General features: G+C 43.9%; 1 protein-coding gene across 4 annotated transcripts in view; it reads right to left on the bottom strand.

Annotated features, from left to right (window-relative positions):
- LOC124005077 (rho guanine nucleotide exchange factor 12-like) overlaps positions 1-18,181 on the bottom strand; it is a 72,223-nt gene that overhangs the window by 10,042 nt on the left and 44,000 nt on the right. For all 4 annotated transcript variants that reach the window (XM_046313999.1, XM_046314001.1, XM_046314000.1 and 1 more), the window contains 23 exons: positions 18,060-18,109; positions 16,840-16,897; positions 16,399-16,601; positions 16,095-16,172; positions 15,277-15,396; positions 13,479-13,586; positions 13,029-13,166; positions 10,934-11,032; positions 10,562-10,672; positions 10,284-10,382; positions 9,005-9,047; positions 8,548-8,653; positions 8,128-8,265; positions 7,915-7,947; positions 6,966-7,080; positions 6,750-6,858; positions 6,245-6,454; positions 4,821-4,965; positions 4,483-4,515; positions 4,075-4,229; positions 1,536-1,682; positions 1,336-1,421; positions 517-642 (listed from right to left, as the gene is read on the bottom strand). In XM_046313999.1, coding sequence (XP_046169955.1) covers positions 517-642; positions 1,336-1,421; positions 1,536-1,682; positions 4,075-4,229; positions 4,483-4,515; positions 4,821-4,965; positions 6,245-6,454; positions 6,750-6,858; positions 6,966-7,080; positions 7,915-7,947; positions 8,128-8,265; positions 8,548-8,653; positions 9,005-9,047; positions 10,284-10,382; positions 10,562-10,672; positions 10,934-11,032; positions 13,029-13,166; positions 13,479-13,586; positions 15,277-15,396; positions 16,095-16,172; positions 16,399-16,601; positions 16,840-16,897; positions 18,060-18,109 — 2,510 coding nt within the window. The remainder of the gene's footprint in view (positions 1-516; positions 643-1,335; positions 1,422-1,535; positions 1,683-4,074; positions 4,230-4,482; positions 4,516-4,820; positions 4,966-6,244; positions 6,455-6,749; positions 6,859-6,965; positions 7,081-7,914; positions 7,948-8,127; positions 8,266-8,547; positions 8,654-9,004; positions 9,048-10,283; positions 10,383-10,561; positions 10,673-10,933; positions 11,033-13,028; positions 13,167-13,478; positions 13,587-15,276; positions 15,397-16,094; positions 16,173-16,398; positions 16,602-16,839; positions 16,898-18,059; positions 18,110-18,181) is intronic.

Genomic DNA, 18,181 nt, shown 5'->3' with positions numbered 1-18,181 from the left:
CTTTTCGCTCATGTACATACTTCGCCCACCAGTGACTTTAGCTTTGACAGAGCTAATAATAATAATAATATATGCCATTTAGCAGACGCTTTTATCCAAAGCGACTTACAGTCATGTGTGCATACATTCTACGTATGGGTGGTCCCGGGGATTGAACCCACTACCCTGGCGTTACAAGCGCCATGCTCTACCAACTGAGCTACAGAAGGACTAAATCATATTCCATGGTTACTTTCTACAACTTATGTTTTAAATGTGTCATTTATGTCAAACTCATTTGAACTTTGAACTTAAAATCAACAAATCATTTTTCAAATGCTACCATTTAACTCCTCTTGCTTCCCACAAACATCCCATACCCTGTCGCAGACATTGTACTGTAGAGTCTGCAGAAGTGAATTACAGTCAAATACCTGGCCTAAACCTCGAGTAACAGGCAGTGCACAATAGCCCCGTGTGTACTCCAGTCCCAGCACTGCCATGTCCTCCTCTTCTCTCCTCCATTCCTCCACTTACCTGCATGAAGGAGGTGAAGCGCGAGTCCTTCTTCTGCCTGCTCTTGATGAGCTCCAGAGCGAAGGGCTGGTTGCTGCAGAATGTGCCCACCGCCTGCTTGATCTTCTCCTCCTCGCCCCTGCTGAACTGGAAAACACAAGCGAGCCAGGCGAATCAGGGTCAGTCACCATGGCAACTGCCTGGTTGTTGCGTGTGTGTGTGTGTGTGTGGTGGCAGTGTGCCAGATCGAGGGGTCTAAAATCTACCACGTACATGCTTCAGCCAATTCCCTCCGACTATCAGTTGTCATGATTCTGTCACAGCTATATTTTGGTTATCATGGTTGTCTCCGCGTTCTGGCACGAATGGTTGCCGTGCACCACCCGAGTGGGTGCTTCACATTGCCGGTGGATAAGTGGAGCTTTCCCCTTTCTATGTAAGCACTTTGAGCACCTGGAAAAGCGCTTTATAAAGCCAACGAATTATCATTATACATGTATAGACAGAGGGGTTTGCTAAAGCACATATATATCTGGGACCAGGTTAGTGGATGGGTTCCGCCAGTCCATCTGTGCCACACGATCATGTCACAATTCTACTTCTATTCCGCAAAAACAGAGCAACCATCTTTTACCCTCCAGTTCAAAGCCACTTAAAAAGATAAGCAATCCCATACAAAAAAGTGGAAGTTTATTCTGCAGTGAAAAGTAATTTCAGACAATGGCACCGCTTTTGTGGATTGTGAGAGAGAGACACTTTTCTCCAACACAATTACTACATAAATCATATTCCGTTGGGGAAAAGGCTTCAAAATAAAAAAAATAAACGAGCTGTACTCACCCAGGACAGCAAGTCGTCTCCTATTTGGTCGATTACGGACGTCTCATTCCTTTTCCGAATTGTTACCATTTGCTCAGATATCCAAACTGAAATTCAAAATGAAAGGGAATGTAAGAGGGCCATTCTGTGTGTGTATGTGTGCGTACATGCTTGTACATGTCTGTGTGTGTGCGCGTGCTTATGACCATGCGTGTAAGTACCATGCAGTTGAACAATGTCCTCCAGGTTGGTGAAGATGTTCTTGATGTCGGCAGGAGGCAGTATGCCCTCTCTGGTGAGCTTCTGGTAGAAGATGTTGTCCAGCACTTTGAGCATCCGCAGGTGGGCCCTCTCAGTGTAGAACAGCTCTGTAGACACAGACAGCTCTAATCACTATTGCAGACACATACTGATAAATGACTACATGAGACAACCACAAAAGGCCGATAAAGATAATAAGATAATGAGAACGGTTATTTCAGCTTGTTCTTTGGGGGTTTTTGGCCAAGGTTCCAACTAGGAAAGATGCATTGGTAAAAGTGATATATACGAATAAAGTTTGCTTGATTGAGTTGTTTGTTTGTTCATTGCACTCTTAACTCATTACACTCGTACCCGTAGACGGGTTCAAATAATCAGTGTCCAAATCTGCTAAGTGCCTAAACTGGGACGCAGTGGCTATACAGTAACATGTTATACATGACGTCAGAGCTCAAGGTCTCCACTTCACAGCACAGTACTGGTTTTTAATTGACAGCTGGACTAAGAAGTTGCCCCCATCCCTCTCGCTAACGGGTCAACTTCTGCACATTTGTTGTTGTCTTGAGGGAGGGAAATGCTGTATATAAATGATTACATGAAGAGGACTTGATGTATTTTGAAAGATGAGACGTTGAGGATTATAATATATACACCACTTTAATGTCACACGAGCAAACCAAACCCCTTTTAGTCCAAATGTGCACTTCATATTTCCAAACTCATTTAATATACAATGCCATGACCACAATGCTTGATCTTGTACAAGATGACATGGCGTCATACTCTGAGTTGTTCTGAACAGAATGAGCCTATGTCGTATTGTGAAGAAATTTGGCAGCGAAAACACATCTGAATGGACTCGTGACTCTACGCGCACCAAAATTACAATACGCTTCTCTGAATTGCCTTGAGAAAGCCCAACACTGAGATTGTATTATGTAACTTAGCTGCCCATGTTGGCAATAGAACACACTTTCAAATGATGCCCACCTGACCAGATTGCGATATATAATGGAACCGTTATAGGCCTGATCACTGACAACAATGAGACAGCCTATAGGGAGGAAGTCAGAGACCTGACCATGTGGTGCCAGGACAACAACTTCTCTCTCAACGTGATCAAGACAAAGGGGATGCTTGTGGACTACAAGAATAGAGGACCAAGCACACCCCCATTCTTATCGACGGAGCTGTAGTGGAGCAGGTGGAGAGCTTCAAGTTCCTTGGCGTCCACAACAACTAACATGGTCCAAGCACACCAAGACAGTTGTGAAGAGAGCACGACAAAACCTATTCCCCCTTGGGAGAATGAAAAGATTTGTCATGCGTCCTCAGATACTCAAAAGATTTTACAGCTGCACCTCCGAGAGCATCCTGACGGGTTGCATCACTGCCTGGTATGGCAACTGCTCGGCCTCCGACCGCAAGGCACTACAGAGGGTAGTGCGTACGGCCCAGTACATCACTGGGGCCAAGCTTCCTGCCATCCAGGAGCTCTATACCAGGCGGTGTCAGAGGAAGGCCCTAAAAATCATTAATGACTTCATCAGCCCTAGTCACAGACTTATCTCTGCTACCGCATGGCAAGCGGTACCGGAGCGTCAAGTCTAGGTCCAAGAGGCTTCTAAACAGCTTCTACCCCCAAGCCATAAGACTCCTGATCATCTAATCAAATGGCTTCCCAGACTATTTGCAAAGAAAAATGTATTTGTTTTTTTGAATGCGCTAAACAACAATAGTAAGTAATTGTGTAAAGGCGGGGTTGCAGGGCTGTTATCCAAATAAAAACTACAAGTCTGCTTGCTCTCGTACCTCAACGGCACAGCTAGGAGAGCTCAAAATAGCACCTTATAGTTGAAGACTATTCATTGAGTTGAAATTACATAGGACCTGTTCACACTTTGGAGAAGTGTGTGGCCATTTGGAGACACCAGTTAGGCCGCACACAAACCCTTGTTAATTTTTTTTGTCTTATGGGTTAGGGTTACCTACCCCAAATTTTCCATTAATATTCTTATGTTACTGAATGCATCCAGATTAATTGAAGTTTTCGTTATCAACAAATACCTCAAAGTGTACAGTAAATGTAAAATACACATAAAATCAACAGTATAATGTTTGGATTCAGTCTTGTGTCAGATTAGCTGTTTTGTCCCCACCTTGAGTCTAATAATTTTACAACAATCTCCAAACTGTTCACTTTTGAATGCTACCATGTTTATGCATATGCTTTCCATATTTCTTCTGTAAGAAAAATCTCAATTTAGACTTATCCATATAGGCCAATTCCCTGGAGTGTAAGCGATTAACACCGTGATTATTCCTAGTGAACAATAATCCGCCTACTAAAAAGAGTAAACACAGACATACAGTATGTACAGGGCCCTGGGTATTTCCTAATCATGCAAAGCCAATCACTAGGGCCCAGAGTTTTTTTCTGGTCAGGTTAGATGGGCCCCATGTATTTATATTATGGTGACAATTCGAACAGGAAGTTACCGTTAATGACTTCCTGTCTCTTGATCTCGTGGGGCTGGAGTCCGGCCAGGACCTCTCGTCCCACCAGCTGCTGCCAGTTGAGGGGGTCATGCTCGGAGTCAGTGCCTCCTTGGTCATCTTCACTCTGCACCTCTGTAGAACCAAGGCCATCCAACCTGGGAGATAGGCAGCAGCAGATACAGGGCTGGTTACAACCTTAAATACACCATCCGAGATAAATGGAGTCACGAAATATAACAGAAACTCACAAGGTCTCTAACCACAGCACTTCTGATAAAAGTAATCCACATTTTGTCCAAAAGAGGATTAGGACACTGACTAAAAACTCTAATAAACGATCTGACCATTGCCTTTATCAGAAGTAGTGGTAGGCCAAGTAGGTCAAAACAGAGATCAGAAAACCCTCACCTTCTGATAGCCTTGGGTGTTCCTTCAAGAATTCTGAAACAAGAGGAAACTATTAACTACGTGGCCTGCATGACAAAGCTCCACATAGTCATACTCTGCCTGCATGAAACTACAATGTCAAACCTATTAAAAGAAAGGAGACACAATAGGTAAAAAATAAAAATAAAACATTTAGGTGACTGGAAAAAAAACTTTTCTATGAACTGGAATGGAATTGCATTTTATATACAGAGGGTAGATAAAAAAAGGGTCTAAAATGTCACCATATTCCTTATTTAGTGCACTACTTTTGACTGCATCCTAGGCCCTATGTTTCCCCTGCTTGGGGTCCATCTTACCCACTCTCCCTGTCCTCCTCCTGTAGTTGGTCCAGGCTATAGGGGCTCAGGCTGTAGTCAAAATGTGTGTTTGGAGTGTACTCTAGACTGTCCAGGTCTCCAAGACCCTCACTCAGTTTGGGGAAGGCAGAGTTAGGGGTCCCAACTGAGAGGAGAGACAGAGATAAACAGAGCGAATAGATCAGTTACACTGTACAACTATCAAGCCAGGTGGGAAGACCATTACTCCAGCTTAGAGCGGGGACGATAAACCGAAAATTGCCTTCCTCTTACCCAAGCATTTAGCGTCAGTCTTAAATTTTTCGATGATTTAGCTACACAACGTTTCTGTAGATTGTTCTAAAATCATTATTTGGTCGACAGTAATAGCCTACGCATTATGTTAATTCCTGATAAGAAAGTATTTCGCTGTTGGCTGCTGACTCTCACTCCTTCTCTCCACTGTGACATGGAGGTAGAAATGCATTCTGAGAAACACAAGCATATGACCATTGCTCAAAACGCTATTGCAGGGAAAAGACAGTTTTCAAAGCTACTACTGTTGTTCCAGTTACAGAGAGGACAATCATAACTTTGTGAATAGATTAGGTATTTCTCACCTCTTAATGGCAACAATTTACAACCCGAGTAGGATGTAGTGCAGTATGGTTTTGATGCGCCGCAGAGGGGAGACAAGCGCACCATTCACAATGAATAGGCCTACATCAAGTAGCCTAGGCCTAGCACTGGAAAGTGTTTGTCGGACATTAGCCTACATTTACGGATTCCAACTTCCACAAGTGGTGAATAATATACTGTTGCTTATAGGCCAATATGCACAAAGATGCCAGCAAATTCTCTGAAGAGCAAAAATGAAATCTGATAATTCTGGATTGTATTTTGACAGGTCGCAAAATATAAATAATTTCCTGGATATGTTCGATGAAATAGCTAACTTTAAAAAGAATCATACCATCTCCGTTGTCTTATTTGGCACTGGAAAAAAACTGCCACTAACATAAAGTACCTGTCCATAAAGACTTATTACTAAAAAAAAGTTTTAGCAGTTTAGCGCTATCACAAAAAAATAGGTAAATTGATCACAATTTTGGTACATATGGCCCAGCTCTACTACAGCTACAATGACCCAGAATTAATAGGCAACATATTTACAGCTAACAATTAGAACATTAAACCAAATTCAAAGTGTCAGAGATGATGTCAGGATTTTAGTTAAAAAGGAGAGCACCGCAGACAAACCGTGCTCCTCAAACACTATGGGGAGCGTAATTGGTCTTGTGTTGCTTGCACTTGATTCAGTATGTAGTCTAGAGACTAGTGTACTTGGTTTAGAATTGAGTATGTGTGAAGTGTGCTAGCTAGGGAGTTTAGTAGGTATGTACTAGCTAGAATCTAGTACAGTATGTGGTAGTTCAGGGTCGCACCAAACTCAGAGTCTCTGCTGCCTCCGTCAGAGGCGTTGTTGTTGGTGGTGCTGTTGGTTGGAGAGGTGGCGTTGGTCGGGGAGGAATGTATGAGCTCGGAGCCCTCATTGGACTGACTGGCCCTCAAGCGACCCGCCTCCAGGTGCTCCAGGCAGGGCTGGGACAGCTGCTTTTGGGGCCGTGGCTTGTTGAGGTCCATGGCCTTGCCAACTGCTCACACAGACAGACAGGCAGGCAAATCAGTCAGAGACAGGCAGGAATCCCCCATACAGTCAAGACAGACACAAAAGAGAGGTAGCAGGAGTCAATACTACAGGATCTGTTTACTTTGCTGCCAGTCCTTCCTTTTTCCATAGTAACAAGATGACTTGTTTCCAATGTGGGTAATGATGACCATCTACCAATACAAAGTGACTATCCAGGGGTCCAGCGTTAGTATAGTAGTGTTGGTCAACTTAAATGACAAAATGAAGGCCAGCGTGCTTTATAACGCAGACAGACTCACCGGACGTGGGGTCGACTCGGCTGGGCCGGCGAGGAGGCCCGAGGATGCTGGGAAACCTGGTGCGTTTCACCTTCTCCTCCCCTCCCTCCTTCTCGGTCTTGATGCTCTTCTGTTCATCACAGATATCACATGATCAGTCAGTAAGAGGGATATAGTAGGAGTGCCAGTTAATAAAAACGGAGCTAGGTGAGCGGAGGGTTCAGTGTAAGCTCATACCTTGATCTTGGGGAGGAAGTTGATGCGGACCCATTTGGACTCTAGGCCGCGTGGCTCTTTGACTTTCACGCCAAGGTGCTTCATGTACGTGAGGATGACATACTGCATAGTAGTGCTGCAACAGACCAACGAGGATTCAGGATTTAGAGGCCAAAATTAAATTGCCATATTCTCGGTTTTATATACAAGTGGCAAAGATTGGGATTCATTTGAAGTGAACTACATGTTGACGTGTCTTTAGTGTGGCTTTGACCATATGCCACGAAAACAAGTGACGACGGCGGAAAGATGTCCATTCATTCATCATCTGGGATATGCCGGGACCATATGGCAGTTAAAATAAAGTTGTTATACAATGTTGGAAATAGTCCCTTGTGAATCTAGACAAGCTAGAGAAATGTACTTTTTTATTAAAGAGGTTGGCCAAGAACTCATGTAGCTAGATTTCCCCCCTGGCAAAGAGATACTCTACACACACAATGCAACGTCTGTTGTAATGATCACTGCTCAACCTCAAAATCATCTAATATGATGTTCTTGTCCTCTTTCATGGTAGTGAACTGAAACTAAATTGTTGGTCTCCGGTCTGACAAGGAGTAGAAATGACACAGATAGTGGTTAGATAAACCAAGAGTCTGTAACGCCCCTAAGTGTCTCAAACCCCTCAAGGAGTGCAGTGCACTACACCAAATATTGTGTTTAGTGGGACAGGTAGGTTCTACATGAATTTGTCCAATAATGCATTTTTTGGAGTTTTCTGGTTGTAAAACGTTTTGCTACGTTGTGCCTTACTGAACAAGATCATGGTCTCCAGTCTGAGCCTGTGACCTTAACGTCTTTTATTGACAATCCTCAAAACATCACACTGACTAAAATCGATGGATAGTGTTAAATGTGTATGGCCCATATCGGTTCTTTCCTATAGATAAACAAAAGATAATCCTCTCACCATTTCTCCTCCTCTGTGGATTGAGTTGTCAACCTAAAATATGTCAAGAAATTCAATTAGAACAAATTCTATTACACAGAAAACTATTTTAAAACTATTTAAACAGAGTACAAAAAGAAGTTCAAACAATTAGAAGTAGTAGATTTCCAATCAATACATTTTCAGCCTCAATTAAAAACATGACAGCAAGTGAAACGGAGTGTGGCTACTAACAGAACATCCTCTATCTTGGTGATGATGTTTTCAGCACAAGCACGTTCTCTCTCCAGTGCTACCCGGTCTCTGACGCGCTCCGTGTCCAGCCGGGCCAGCTCCCCCTCCGCCAGGGTTAGACCCATACTGCGCTTCTGCCTGCACACCCCACAAACCAGTGTCAGATCCCACTTACAGTATGCTTATAATAACTAATATCATGCTTACTTCAACTTATACCTTACTTATAACATGATTATATCTTACAGCAGGCTTATGCCAACATAGTGTACATTTATAAGCCGAGCAGCGTATAAGACCAGCACTGAGTGTTTATAAAGACAAACAGCTATACTATCTACAAGTCTTTACATATGACTAGCACATAGGCACCAATGGGAAAGGCGGCCATCTCAGAAGAGCGTGTGCAAGGTGACTAACCTAAAGTCCTCCAGGTTCCTCTGGATGTCAGGGAGCTGGGTGTCCTGAACCATCTGAACGTACTGTCTGTTCAGCTCCTCAGGGATCAGCTCCGTCCTCCTCCGGTCTTCAACAGCCACCACACAACACAGTAACACGGTTAAGGAAGTGGGGTGGCAACAAATACAGCTCAAAGAGAGAATTTAAATGTGCAATTCTCATATAATTACTTTGTTCGATGTCTTAACACCTGATGTAGGATTAGGTAGATAGGTTAAACAACCTACCACACACTTAGAGGCACTTTGTGATCATGCTGCTATTACAGGGTTGAAGTAAGGAAACTTGAGTCGGCTATATTTGGAATTCCATTAGATAACAATAGTCAATCCTCAATATACCCAGAAATAACTAACTTGGCATGGATTTGTCAGCCAGGGAAACTAATGGAAATTAAAGGAAAGCCACAAATACTCACCAAGGTCAGAGGATAGGGACTCGGGAACAGCTACTTTTAAATTCTGTATGAAAATAAAGACACATTCAGATGGGAATTAACAAAGCCAGACGTGTTAATATGTGGCTTACCGAAACACCAGAGTAAAAATACTTGACATTTAACAAAAAGAGTAAACCGACTGATACGTGCTGAACAATTCCTAAATGTATGCCCTGTGTGTGTTAGTAGTGCATAAGAAATCCAACTAGACAAGAACATTTCTGGGATCTTCAAGTAGTCTTATCGGTCTTAGGCAGCATAATATATTGTATTGGGAATCAACAGAACAGTGGATCAGAGAAATTACGGTTCCAGCTGTGGAGAAATGTTTTACCACAGGGAGAGGGGACTCCTGACAGAATCACCAATAATCTTATCACACAAAACACACTGCTGTAAAATAACAGTGTTGCATATATCAACACTGTCAGGGGATGTAGGTGTTTTATCACAACTATGGTGGGGGAGACCATGACTTCTGCCCAGTGGTGGAAAAAGTACCCAATTATCACACTTAAGTAAAGATACCTTAATAGAAAATGACTCAATTAAAAGTGGAAGTCACCTATTAAACTACTACTAAGTCTAAAAGTATTTGGCTTTAAATATATTTAAGTATTAAAAGTAAAAATGGACAAAAAAAAAAAAAATGCTTATATTAAGCAAACCAGATGGCACACTCAAACAGTCAGACATAATTTACAAATAAAGTATGTGTGTAGGGGGAGTCCGTCAGATCAGAGGCAGTAGGGATGACCACTTGATAAGTGTGTGAATTGGACCATTTTCCTGACGTGCTAAGCATTCAAAATGTAACAAATACTTGTGGTTGTCAGGGTATGGAGTAAAAAAGTACATTATTTTCTTTAGGAATATAGAGAAGTAAAAGTTATCAAGAATATAAATAGGAAAGAAAAGTACAGATACCACAAAAAACTACTTAAGTAATACTTTAAAGTATTTTTACTAAAGTACTTCACACCACTGCTCCTGCCACAGCTCTGTGAGTTTTGTGTAATAACAACAGTGCAAGTCTGTGCTGGCTTGGGCCTGCAGTTTGGGTAAAAGCTAGCTGTGATCCTGTACTGACTGTGGATGAAAGCCACTCGAGACTACAAGGCCAATATTCACAATTAGTCTCAGAGTAGGAATGCTTATATGATTATATGGATAGGTGGTACCTGATCTTAGACCAGCACACCAACTCAGACTCTTGGTGAATATCGGCCCAGATGTAGGCTAGTTCAACTCTACTCACAGCTCCCCGGTCGATAAAGAAGTTGTGGAAGTCCATGAACACCCGTCTGGTTTCTTTGGAGTTGGTCTGCTTGCACAGGTCAGCGTAGAGGTAGCAGAGCTAAAGAGAAACGTTTCCCATGATCAATGAGAGATGACAAACACGTTGTACACCATTCTGTCTGCGTCAGCACTGCACTGATATCCCATTTAAAAAAATACTTATATTGTTGTCTGTAACTGGTCACAACACAAACATGGTCAGGTGAGTGAGTGTGTGTGTGGGGGGGGGACTCTTACCAGCGGTGCAGGGTCAAACTGGGAGACGACGTGATGCAGGAACGCTGCCAGGTGGGCAGGTCTGGACTTGAGCAGCTCCATGCTCTGGAAACAGCTGCACTGGCCATTGACCTGAAATACACAGTGTGTGTGTTACGAGCTGGCTTGACCTTGTTAGAAAATCCTCTCTGTGAGGCTCGTCAGACTGTCACCCTTTTACGGACAGATTTTTTTTGGGACATGCCCTTGCATGCTCCACTGTGTTTGTAAAGAATGTTAAAAAACAAAAAGTTTTAGATCAATAGCAAATAAATCAATAGGGCTTCGATTTTCATTTTCAAAGCCAAAAGAAGTTATACGTTTTCCCTTACTTTGGATGTATTTAGGGCCTACCTGTTCCTGATCAGAGTCAAAGTAGTCGTCCTCAGCTCCGATGATCTGGGAGACGAAGCGTAAGGAGGGGCTGCTAACAGTGGAGGGGGACAGGGAGTCCTGGAGGAGGGGGGAGGAGAGGAGGAACACACAGCACTTAGATCTCTCCCTCATTGAGCGTTGACTGCTCCTTTCACTGAGGTGGCCAACAACATCTACCATCAAAGGGGTGTTGAATGAAGGTGGCTCCACATCTGCAGAGCATTAGTCATGTCCATTAGACACTAAATGTAAAGAATTTGACTGAAACAGAAGGACTACTTGTCCAATAAGAAATGTAATTTTGTTTTACGTTACAAAACGTTTTGAACGTTCCGATGAGCTAAATCACACCATACCAACATGTTTCAAGAAGACAACCATAGTCCCTGTGCCCAAGAACACAAAGGCAACCTGCCTAAATGACTACAGACCCATAGCACTCACGTCTGTAGCCATGAAGTGCTTTGAAAGGTTGGTGATAGCTCACATCAATACCATTATCCCAGAAACCCTAGGCCCACTCCAAATTGCATATCGCCCAAACAGATGACGCAATCTCTATTGCACTCCACACTGCCCTTTTCCACCTGGACCAAAAGGAACACCTACGTGAGAATGCTATTCATTGACTACAGCTCAGCACTCAACACCATAGTGCCCTCAAAGCTCATCACTAAGCTAAGGATCCTGGGACTAAACACCTCCCTCTGCAACTGGATCCTGGACTTCCTGACGGGCCTTCCCTAGGTGGTGAGGGTAGGTAGCAGCACATCTGCTACGCTGATCCTCAACACTGGAGCTCCCCAGGGGTGCGTGCTCAGTCCCCTCCTGTACTCCCTGTTCACCCACGACTGCATGGCCAGGCACGACTCAAACACAATCATTAAGTTTGCAGACGACAACAGCGGTAGGCCTGATCACCGACGAGACAGCCTATAGGGAGGAAGTCAGAGACCTGGCCGGGTGGTGCGAGAATAAAAACCTGTCCCTCAACGTAACCAAGACTAAGGAGATGCTTGTGGACTACAGGAAAAGGAGGACCGAGCACGCCCCCATTCTCATCGACGGGGCTGTAGTAGAGCAGGTTGAGAGCTTCAAGTTCCTTGGTGTCCACATCAACAACAAACTAGAATGGTCCAAACACACCAAGAAAGTCGTGAAGAGGGCACGACAAAGCCTAATCCTCCTCAGGAAACTTGGCATGGGTCCTGAGATCCTCAAAAGGTTCTACAGCTGCAACATCGAGAGCATGGTTGCGTCACTGCCTGGTACGGCAACTGCTCGGCCTCCGACCACCAATGCCCTACAGAGGGTAGTGTGTACGACCCAGTACATTACTGGGGCTAAGCTGCCTGCCATCCAGGACCTCTACACCAGGCGGTGTCAGAGGAAGGCCGTAAAAATTGTCAAAAACCCCAGCCACCCCAGCATTAGACTGTTCTCTCTACTACCGTATGGCAAGCGGTACCGGAGTGCCAAGTCTAGGACAAAAAGGCTTCAACAGTTTTTAACCCCAAGCAATAAGACTCCTGAACAGGTAACCAAATGTCTACCCGGACTATTTGCATTGTGTGCCTCCTCCCAACCCCTCTTTTTACGCTGCTGCTACTCTCTATTTATCATAAATGCATAGTCACCTCAACTATACATTCATGTACATACTACCTCAATTGGCCTGACCAACCAGTGCTCCCGCACATTGGCTAACCGGGCTATCTGCATTGTGTTCCACCCACCAACCCCTCTTTTATGCTACTGCTACTCTCTGTTCATCATATATGCAGTCACTTTAACCATATCTACATGTACATACTACCTCAACCAGCCTGACTAACCGGTGTCGGTCTGTAGCCTAGCTACTTTTAAAGCCTCGCTACTGTATATAGCCTGTCTTACTGTTTTATTTCTTTACCTACCTATTGTTTACCTAATACCTTTTTTGTACTATTGGTTAGAGCCTGTAAGTAAGCTGTAAGGTCTACACCGGTTGTATTCAGCGCACGTGACAAATAAACTTTAATTTGAAATGTTTTCAGTTGCATGCCCTAATGAACATGAGCCAGGTCAGTCTTACCAGGTCTGGAGTGTCTTCTGGGTCGGGGGAGTGGCAGGAGTTGAAGCTGTCTCGGGGCGTGCTCTTTGGGCTGTGGTAGGACAACAAGTCTCTTTGGCACAGGCTCTCCGGGGAGGCAGATGCAAAACCACGGAGAACCTGCAAATGGATAACATTGGGTAAGCTATCAAAAACTCATCTAGCTAAACCTGAGTCTTGTTCATTAGGCACCAAATGGAAGAAACTAGACTGAAACAGGGGGTGATTACCTGGACCTGTCTAATAACAAACCATTTTCATTTGCGGCTGCGTGCCCCGATGAACACAACCCAGGTTTGGGACAGAGAAGTGGGTTGTGGTGTACTCCTCCGTGAGATTAAGATCACAGTTGACTAATTCATTGTCCCTAATAATGTATTTACTCCACAGCTATGCCCACACACACCAGCAGAAGTTGAAATTGACACTTACAGGGGACATCATACTGCTGCTCCATGAGAGTTCATTGCTACTGGAGGAAGGTGTGTGGTCCATGTCTACCATGCTTCCATCATCTCCATCACCCAATCGCAGGGCATCCTTAGAATTAAAATCACAAAGTCAGTCACGTGCAGTAAATATAAATATTACCCAAAACGAAGCATTTTTTTTGTGTGATTTTTAACCTTTATTTAACTAGGCAAGTCAGCTAAGAATAAATTCTTATTTACAATGACGGCCTACCCTGGCCAAACCCTAACAACGCTGGGCCAATTGTGTGCCGCTCTATGGGACTCCCAATCCCGGCCGGTTGTGATACAGCCTGGAATCGAACCAGGGTCTGTAGTGACGCCTCTAGCACTGAGATGCAGTCTTAGACAGCTGCACCACTCGGAGCGTTACATCTACACTATATATACAAAAGTATGTGGACAACACTTCAAATTAGTGGATTAGGCTATTTCAGCCACACCCGTTGCTGACAGGTGTATACAGCCATGCAATCTCCATAGACAAACATTGGCAGTAGAATGGCCTTAAGAGTTCAGTGACTTTCAACATCGCACCGTCATAGGATGCTACCTTTCCAACAAGTCAGTTTGTCAAATTTCTGCCCTGCTAGAGCTGCCCCGGTCAACTGTAAGTGCTGTTATTGTGAATTGAAAAGATCTAGGAGCAACAACGGCTGTGAAGTGGTGGGCTACACAAGCTCACAGAATGGAACCACAGAGTGCTGAAACGCCTGCCCTCAGTTGCAACACTCAATACAGAGTTCCAAAATGCCTCTCGAAGCAACATCAGCACAAGAACCGTTCGTCGGGAGATTCATGGAAATAGGTTTCCATGGCTGAGGAGCCGCACACAAGCCTAAGATTACCAAGCACAATGCCAAGTGTTGGCTGAGTGGTGTAAAGCTTGCTGCCATTGGACTCTGGAAACGCATTCTCTGGAACGATGAATCACACTTCACCATCTGGCAGTCTAAAGGACGAATCTGGGTTTGGCAGATGCCAGCTACCTGTCCAAATGCATAACGCCAACTGTAAAGTTTGGTGGAGGACTAATGGTCTGGGGCTGCGTTCATGGATTGGGCTAGGCCCCTTAGTTCCAGTGAAGGGAAATCTTAACGTTACAGCATACAATTGAATTCTAGACAATTCTGTGCTTACATTTTTGTGACAACAGTTTAGGGAAGGCCCTTTCTTGTTTCAGCATGACAATGCTACCCTGCACAAAAGCGAGGTCCATACAGAAATGGTTTGTCGAGATCGATTACCCAATATCAGGGCCCGACCTCACTAATGCTTGTGGCTGAATGGAAGCAAGTCCCCGCAGCAATGTTACGACATTAGTGGAAAGCCTTCCCGAAAGAGTGAAGGCTGTTATAGCAGCAAAGGGGGACCAACTCCATGTTAATGTCCATGATTTTGGAATGAGATGTTCGACGAGCAGGTGTCCGCATACTTTTGTTCATGTAGCGTATATTGTCATGTTTTCAAAGCATATAGTGTACATAAATTGAGCAGAACACGCAGATCAACTACCTTGGTGAAAGAAATATCATGGTTAGGCTCAGATTAAAACACGGGCCCAGAGTTTTAACTGGTAAGGTTATAGTCAGGGAAAACTCATCGGCCTGATCATGGCACTCACAGAAAACCACAGATTCTCACACTAACTATTAGTTATTAACAATACATACCAAAATATTAAAACATAAAATGTCAGATACAGTATGTTTTTGTATTTATTTATTCAGGGAGTGGGGGGGGGGGGTGATGCGAGTTACCTGTGCTCCCCCAGTGGCCTTACTAAGCTGCCCCTGCAGCTGTGGAATGTGCCTCTTGGCTTCCTGGATGTCCTTCAGTAGTTTGGGCGTCGGATTCCTGCTGTACTCCTCCTTCATTGCCTGTAGGGAGGGAGAATGCAGCGGAGACACTCAGTCAGACATTATTGGAATCCAAAGTAGCCGAGTCCATAAAATATTTTTACTTTAAACCGTATAGATTTGTACTAATTTACAAAAGTGTTTTTTTCAACACACTTGCTGTGGCTATACTGTGCTGGTAATGTCATGTTGACACACGTAGCAGCAGTGCAGTAATGTGCTTTATTGGAGGGGGGGGGGTTTGACTGGTTCTCTCTGAGTGGCTTCCTGCTATAGTGACTGTTCTAGTCCAAAACCACAGGAAAAGTCTTGCTCTTATCAACACAAGCCACACACACGCCAGTGTTGTCCTGAACGTCTCAAAACCTATTAGAATACAATTATAGGACAAAGACCATGACTTCACATGCTTCAAAATTTGATCTCATCAAACTACAAAACATTGACCTCATATGTCCAGAGTGAGCGGTCTCTGAAAAGCACTTTATAGACCAGGACCTGTATTTATAAACAGTCTCGAGTAGGAGTGCTGATCACAGATCAGGTCTCCATGAATTCTTACTTATAATGATCTAAAAAGGCTCAACTCGATCAGCACTCCTACTTTAGACAAGATCAGCACTCGTACTCGGAGACGCTTCATGAATACGGGCCCCAAATTTAGCATATGCCCAAATACTAACGGAGATGGTTTCTCCTGCACCAGATAGAATGTTCACCTGCAAATCTTCTTGCTCTTTGGACAACATCTTCTGAAGAATGTGCACCTTTTGGTTGTGTACGCTGTTGTTCTCTTCCTATACAATGGGAATAAGACACACGGGGCTTGATCAGGACACGGAACCTAACACACAGTGGAAGAAATGAAACATTGAGTAAAGAAGCAGGGGAAGACCAGGGTTTTAAAGGAACAAACAAATGTAAACAAACCCGGAAAAGCAGACAGGCAAAGAGGGATGACATGGAGAAAGAAGACGGAGCTCAAAGGAGGAATGCAGCTCAGATGTTAGGAGGCGGTCATACCCATATCGGTAGAGGAGAGGTGATGCGGTCATGGGGGCTGTATGGTCGCTCCCCCATTGGCTGTCCAGGGGAGTTTGGAGAGGTGACAGAGGACGACCCTGTCTGGGCCCGCAGGAACACCACCTTAGCCTCGCCCTCCAAAAGGGGGATCTGGGGCAACCCGGGGGGTCGCCCCAACACTGTGAGGGCCACATAGGAGCCCGCTGAAGAAATAAGATGGATGGTAAAAAAACTAAAACTAAAAGTATGTGTAATAATAGGCCTCATCCTCACTATCATTACATGACTTTCCTAACCTGGCCACAGATGTTTGTGCTGTATTGCTAACTTGTATGGTATTTGGCACAACAATGGCCATATGAGCTGGAAATACAGCACAAATAGGAACCAGGCTATGACTTTCCGATATCAATAAAACTAAAGTCACTCTACAATGCATACATTTTATGAGCTTTACTACTTCCACGTGGTTTGAATGTGTTACTAGGGTCCCGTTCACCTGGAAGAAAGGAAAAAAGTCATAATGTGAGAATTCATTCAATGCTGCCTGGAAATCAAATGAGTTAATTCATCCACCCCTCTTCACACACAGTTTTTTTGTTTTTTTCTAATCCAACCAGCAGGTGGCATTGTGGAGCTGGTGTTTTGGCTTAACCTCAGATCACAAAACAAAGTTGTGTGACTGGAGCATATAAGGAGAAGGCAACAAGGCACCTGAGTCGTGATCAGCAGGCAAGAAACGTATCCATAGAGCAGAAATTTTCATTTTTCCATTTCAAAACATTTTCAGTTTTGTGCCAATTGAACAGGACCCTGCAACTACTATGAAAGTGGTATGTATACAGTTGTGGCCAAAACTATTGGCAAACGTTTCTTAAATAATTCCCTATTTCTTTTTAAATAAGTTGAAATTGTCTACCTAGCTTATTCAAGCCCATTTCAAAATACAACACTGCCCACTTAAGACAAAAAAAAAGCTATTTATCTGACTCACTTTTCAAAGATGTCTAGAATTGTATAAGTTTGGTGCTCTTGTAGGAAGTAATCACTCCCCTACTGCTGACTACAAATGATCTGCAACTGGGCTAATAACCCACTAACTAGCAAAGGATATGAACAGAATGTGCACATGTTGCTACATGCAGCCCTTGCTTTGATCTCAAAACAAGCACATCTACTCATGACCACAGCTGTAAACACAGTCCAGTTCAAAGTAAATGGCACAGATCCATGTATGGCAATGGCCTATTTGCATATAGGCCTACTGCAGCACTGATTGGCTATGCCGCACTGGTCTGCGTAGGTCTTTGTAGAGTATGGGCTGAGTCATGCGCAATACACCAATGCTTTCTGCCTACAACAAAATCTCTTGCAAAGTTGGTTTTGTTTTAGTGTGTTGCATTCAAAGTGACTAATGTAGAATGATGTTCAATCTCGTGCTTCTCTCAGTGGGCTGATATTTCTTCAGCCCTCTGCGCTGCAGTCCCAGAGAGTTGAACATGGTCTCGGGCTACGGCACAGAAGCACGCAACTTAGAGGGAATTTGTGGGGACCAAAAGTTTTGTCCAATTTGAACATGTTTTTAAATAAATAAAAAAGTTATTTAAGCAAAGTGCAAGGGTGCCCTTTATTTTTGGCCGCAACTCCATAGATTAGTGTACCTTGATGATCCGGTCACCTGTCTGTACACCCGCACGCTCTGCAGCACCATCTAGCAATCAGAGGGGACGAGAGTCAGGAAAACACAGAACGGTGTATAAGATGAACAATGTCCAATATACCC

This window comes from Oncorhynchus gorbuscha, linkage group LG19, assembly GCF_021184085.1.
Source record: "Oncorhynchus gorbuscha isolate QuinsamMale2020 ecotype Even-year linkage group LG19, OgorEven_v1.0, whole genome shotgun sequence".
Taxonomy (NCBI): Eukaryota; Metazoa; Chordata; class Actinopteri; order Salmoniformes; family Salmonidae; genus Oncorhynchus; species Oncorhynchus gorbuscha.
The sequence above is the reverse complement of the archived record's forward strand: the minus strand, read 5'-3'. Positions and strand labels throughout refer to the sequence as shown.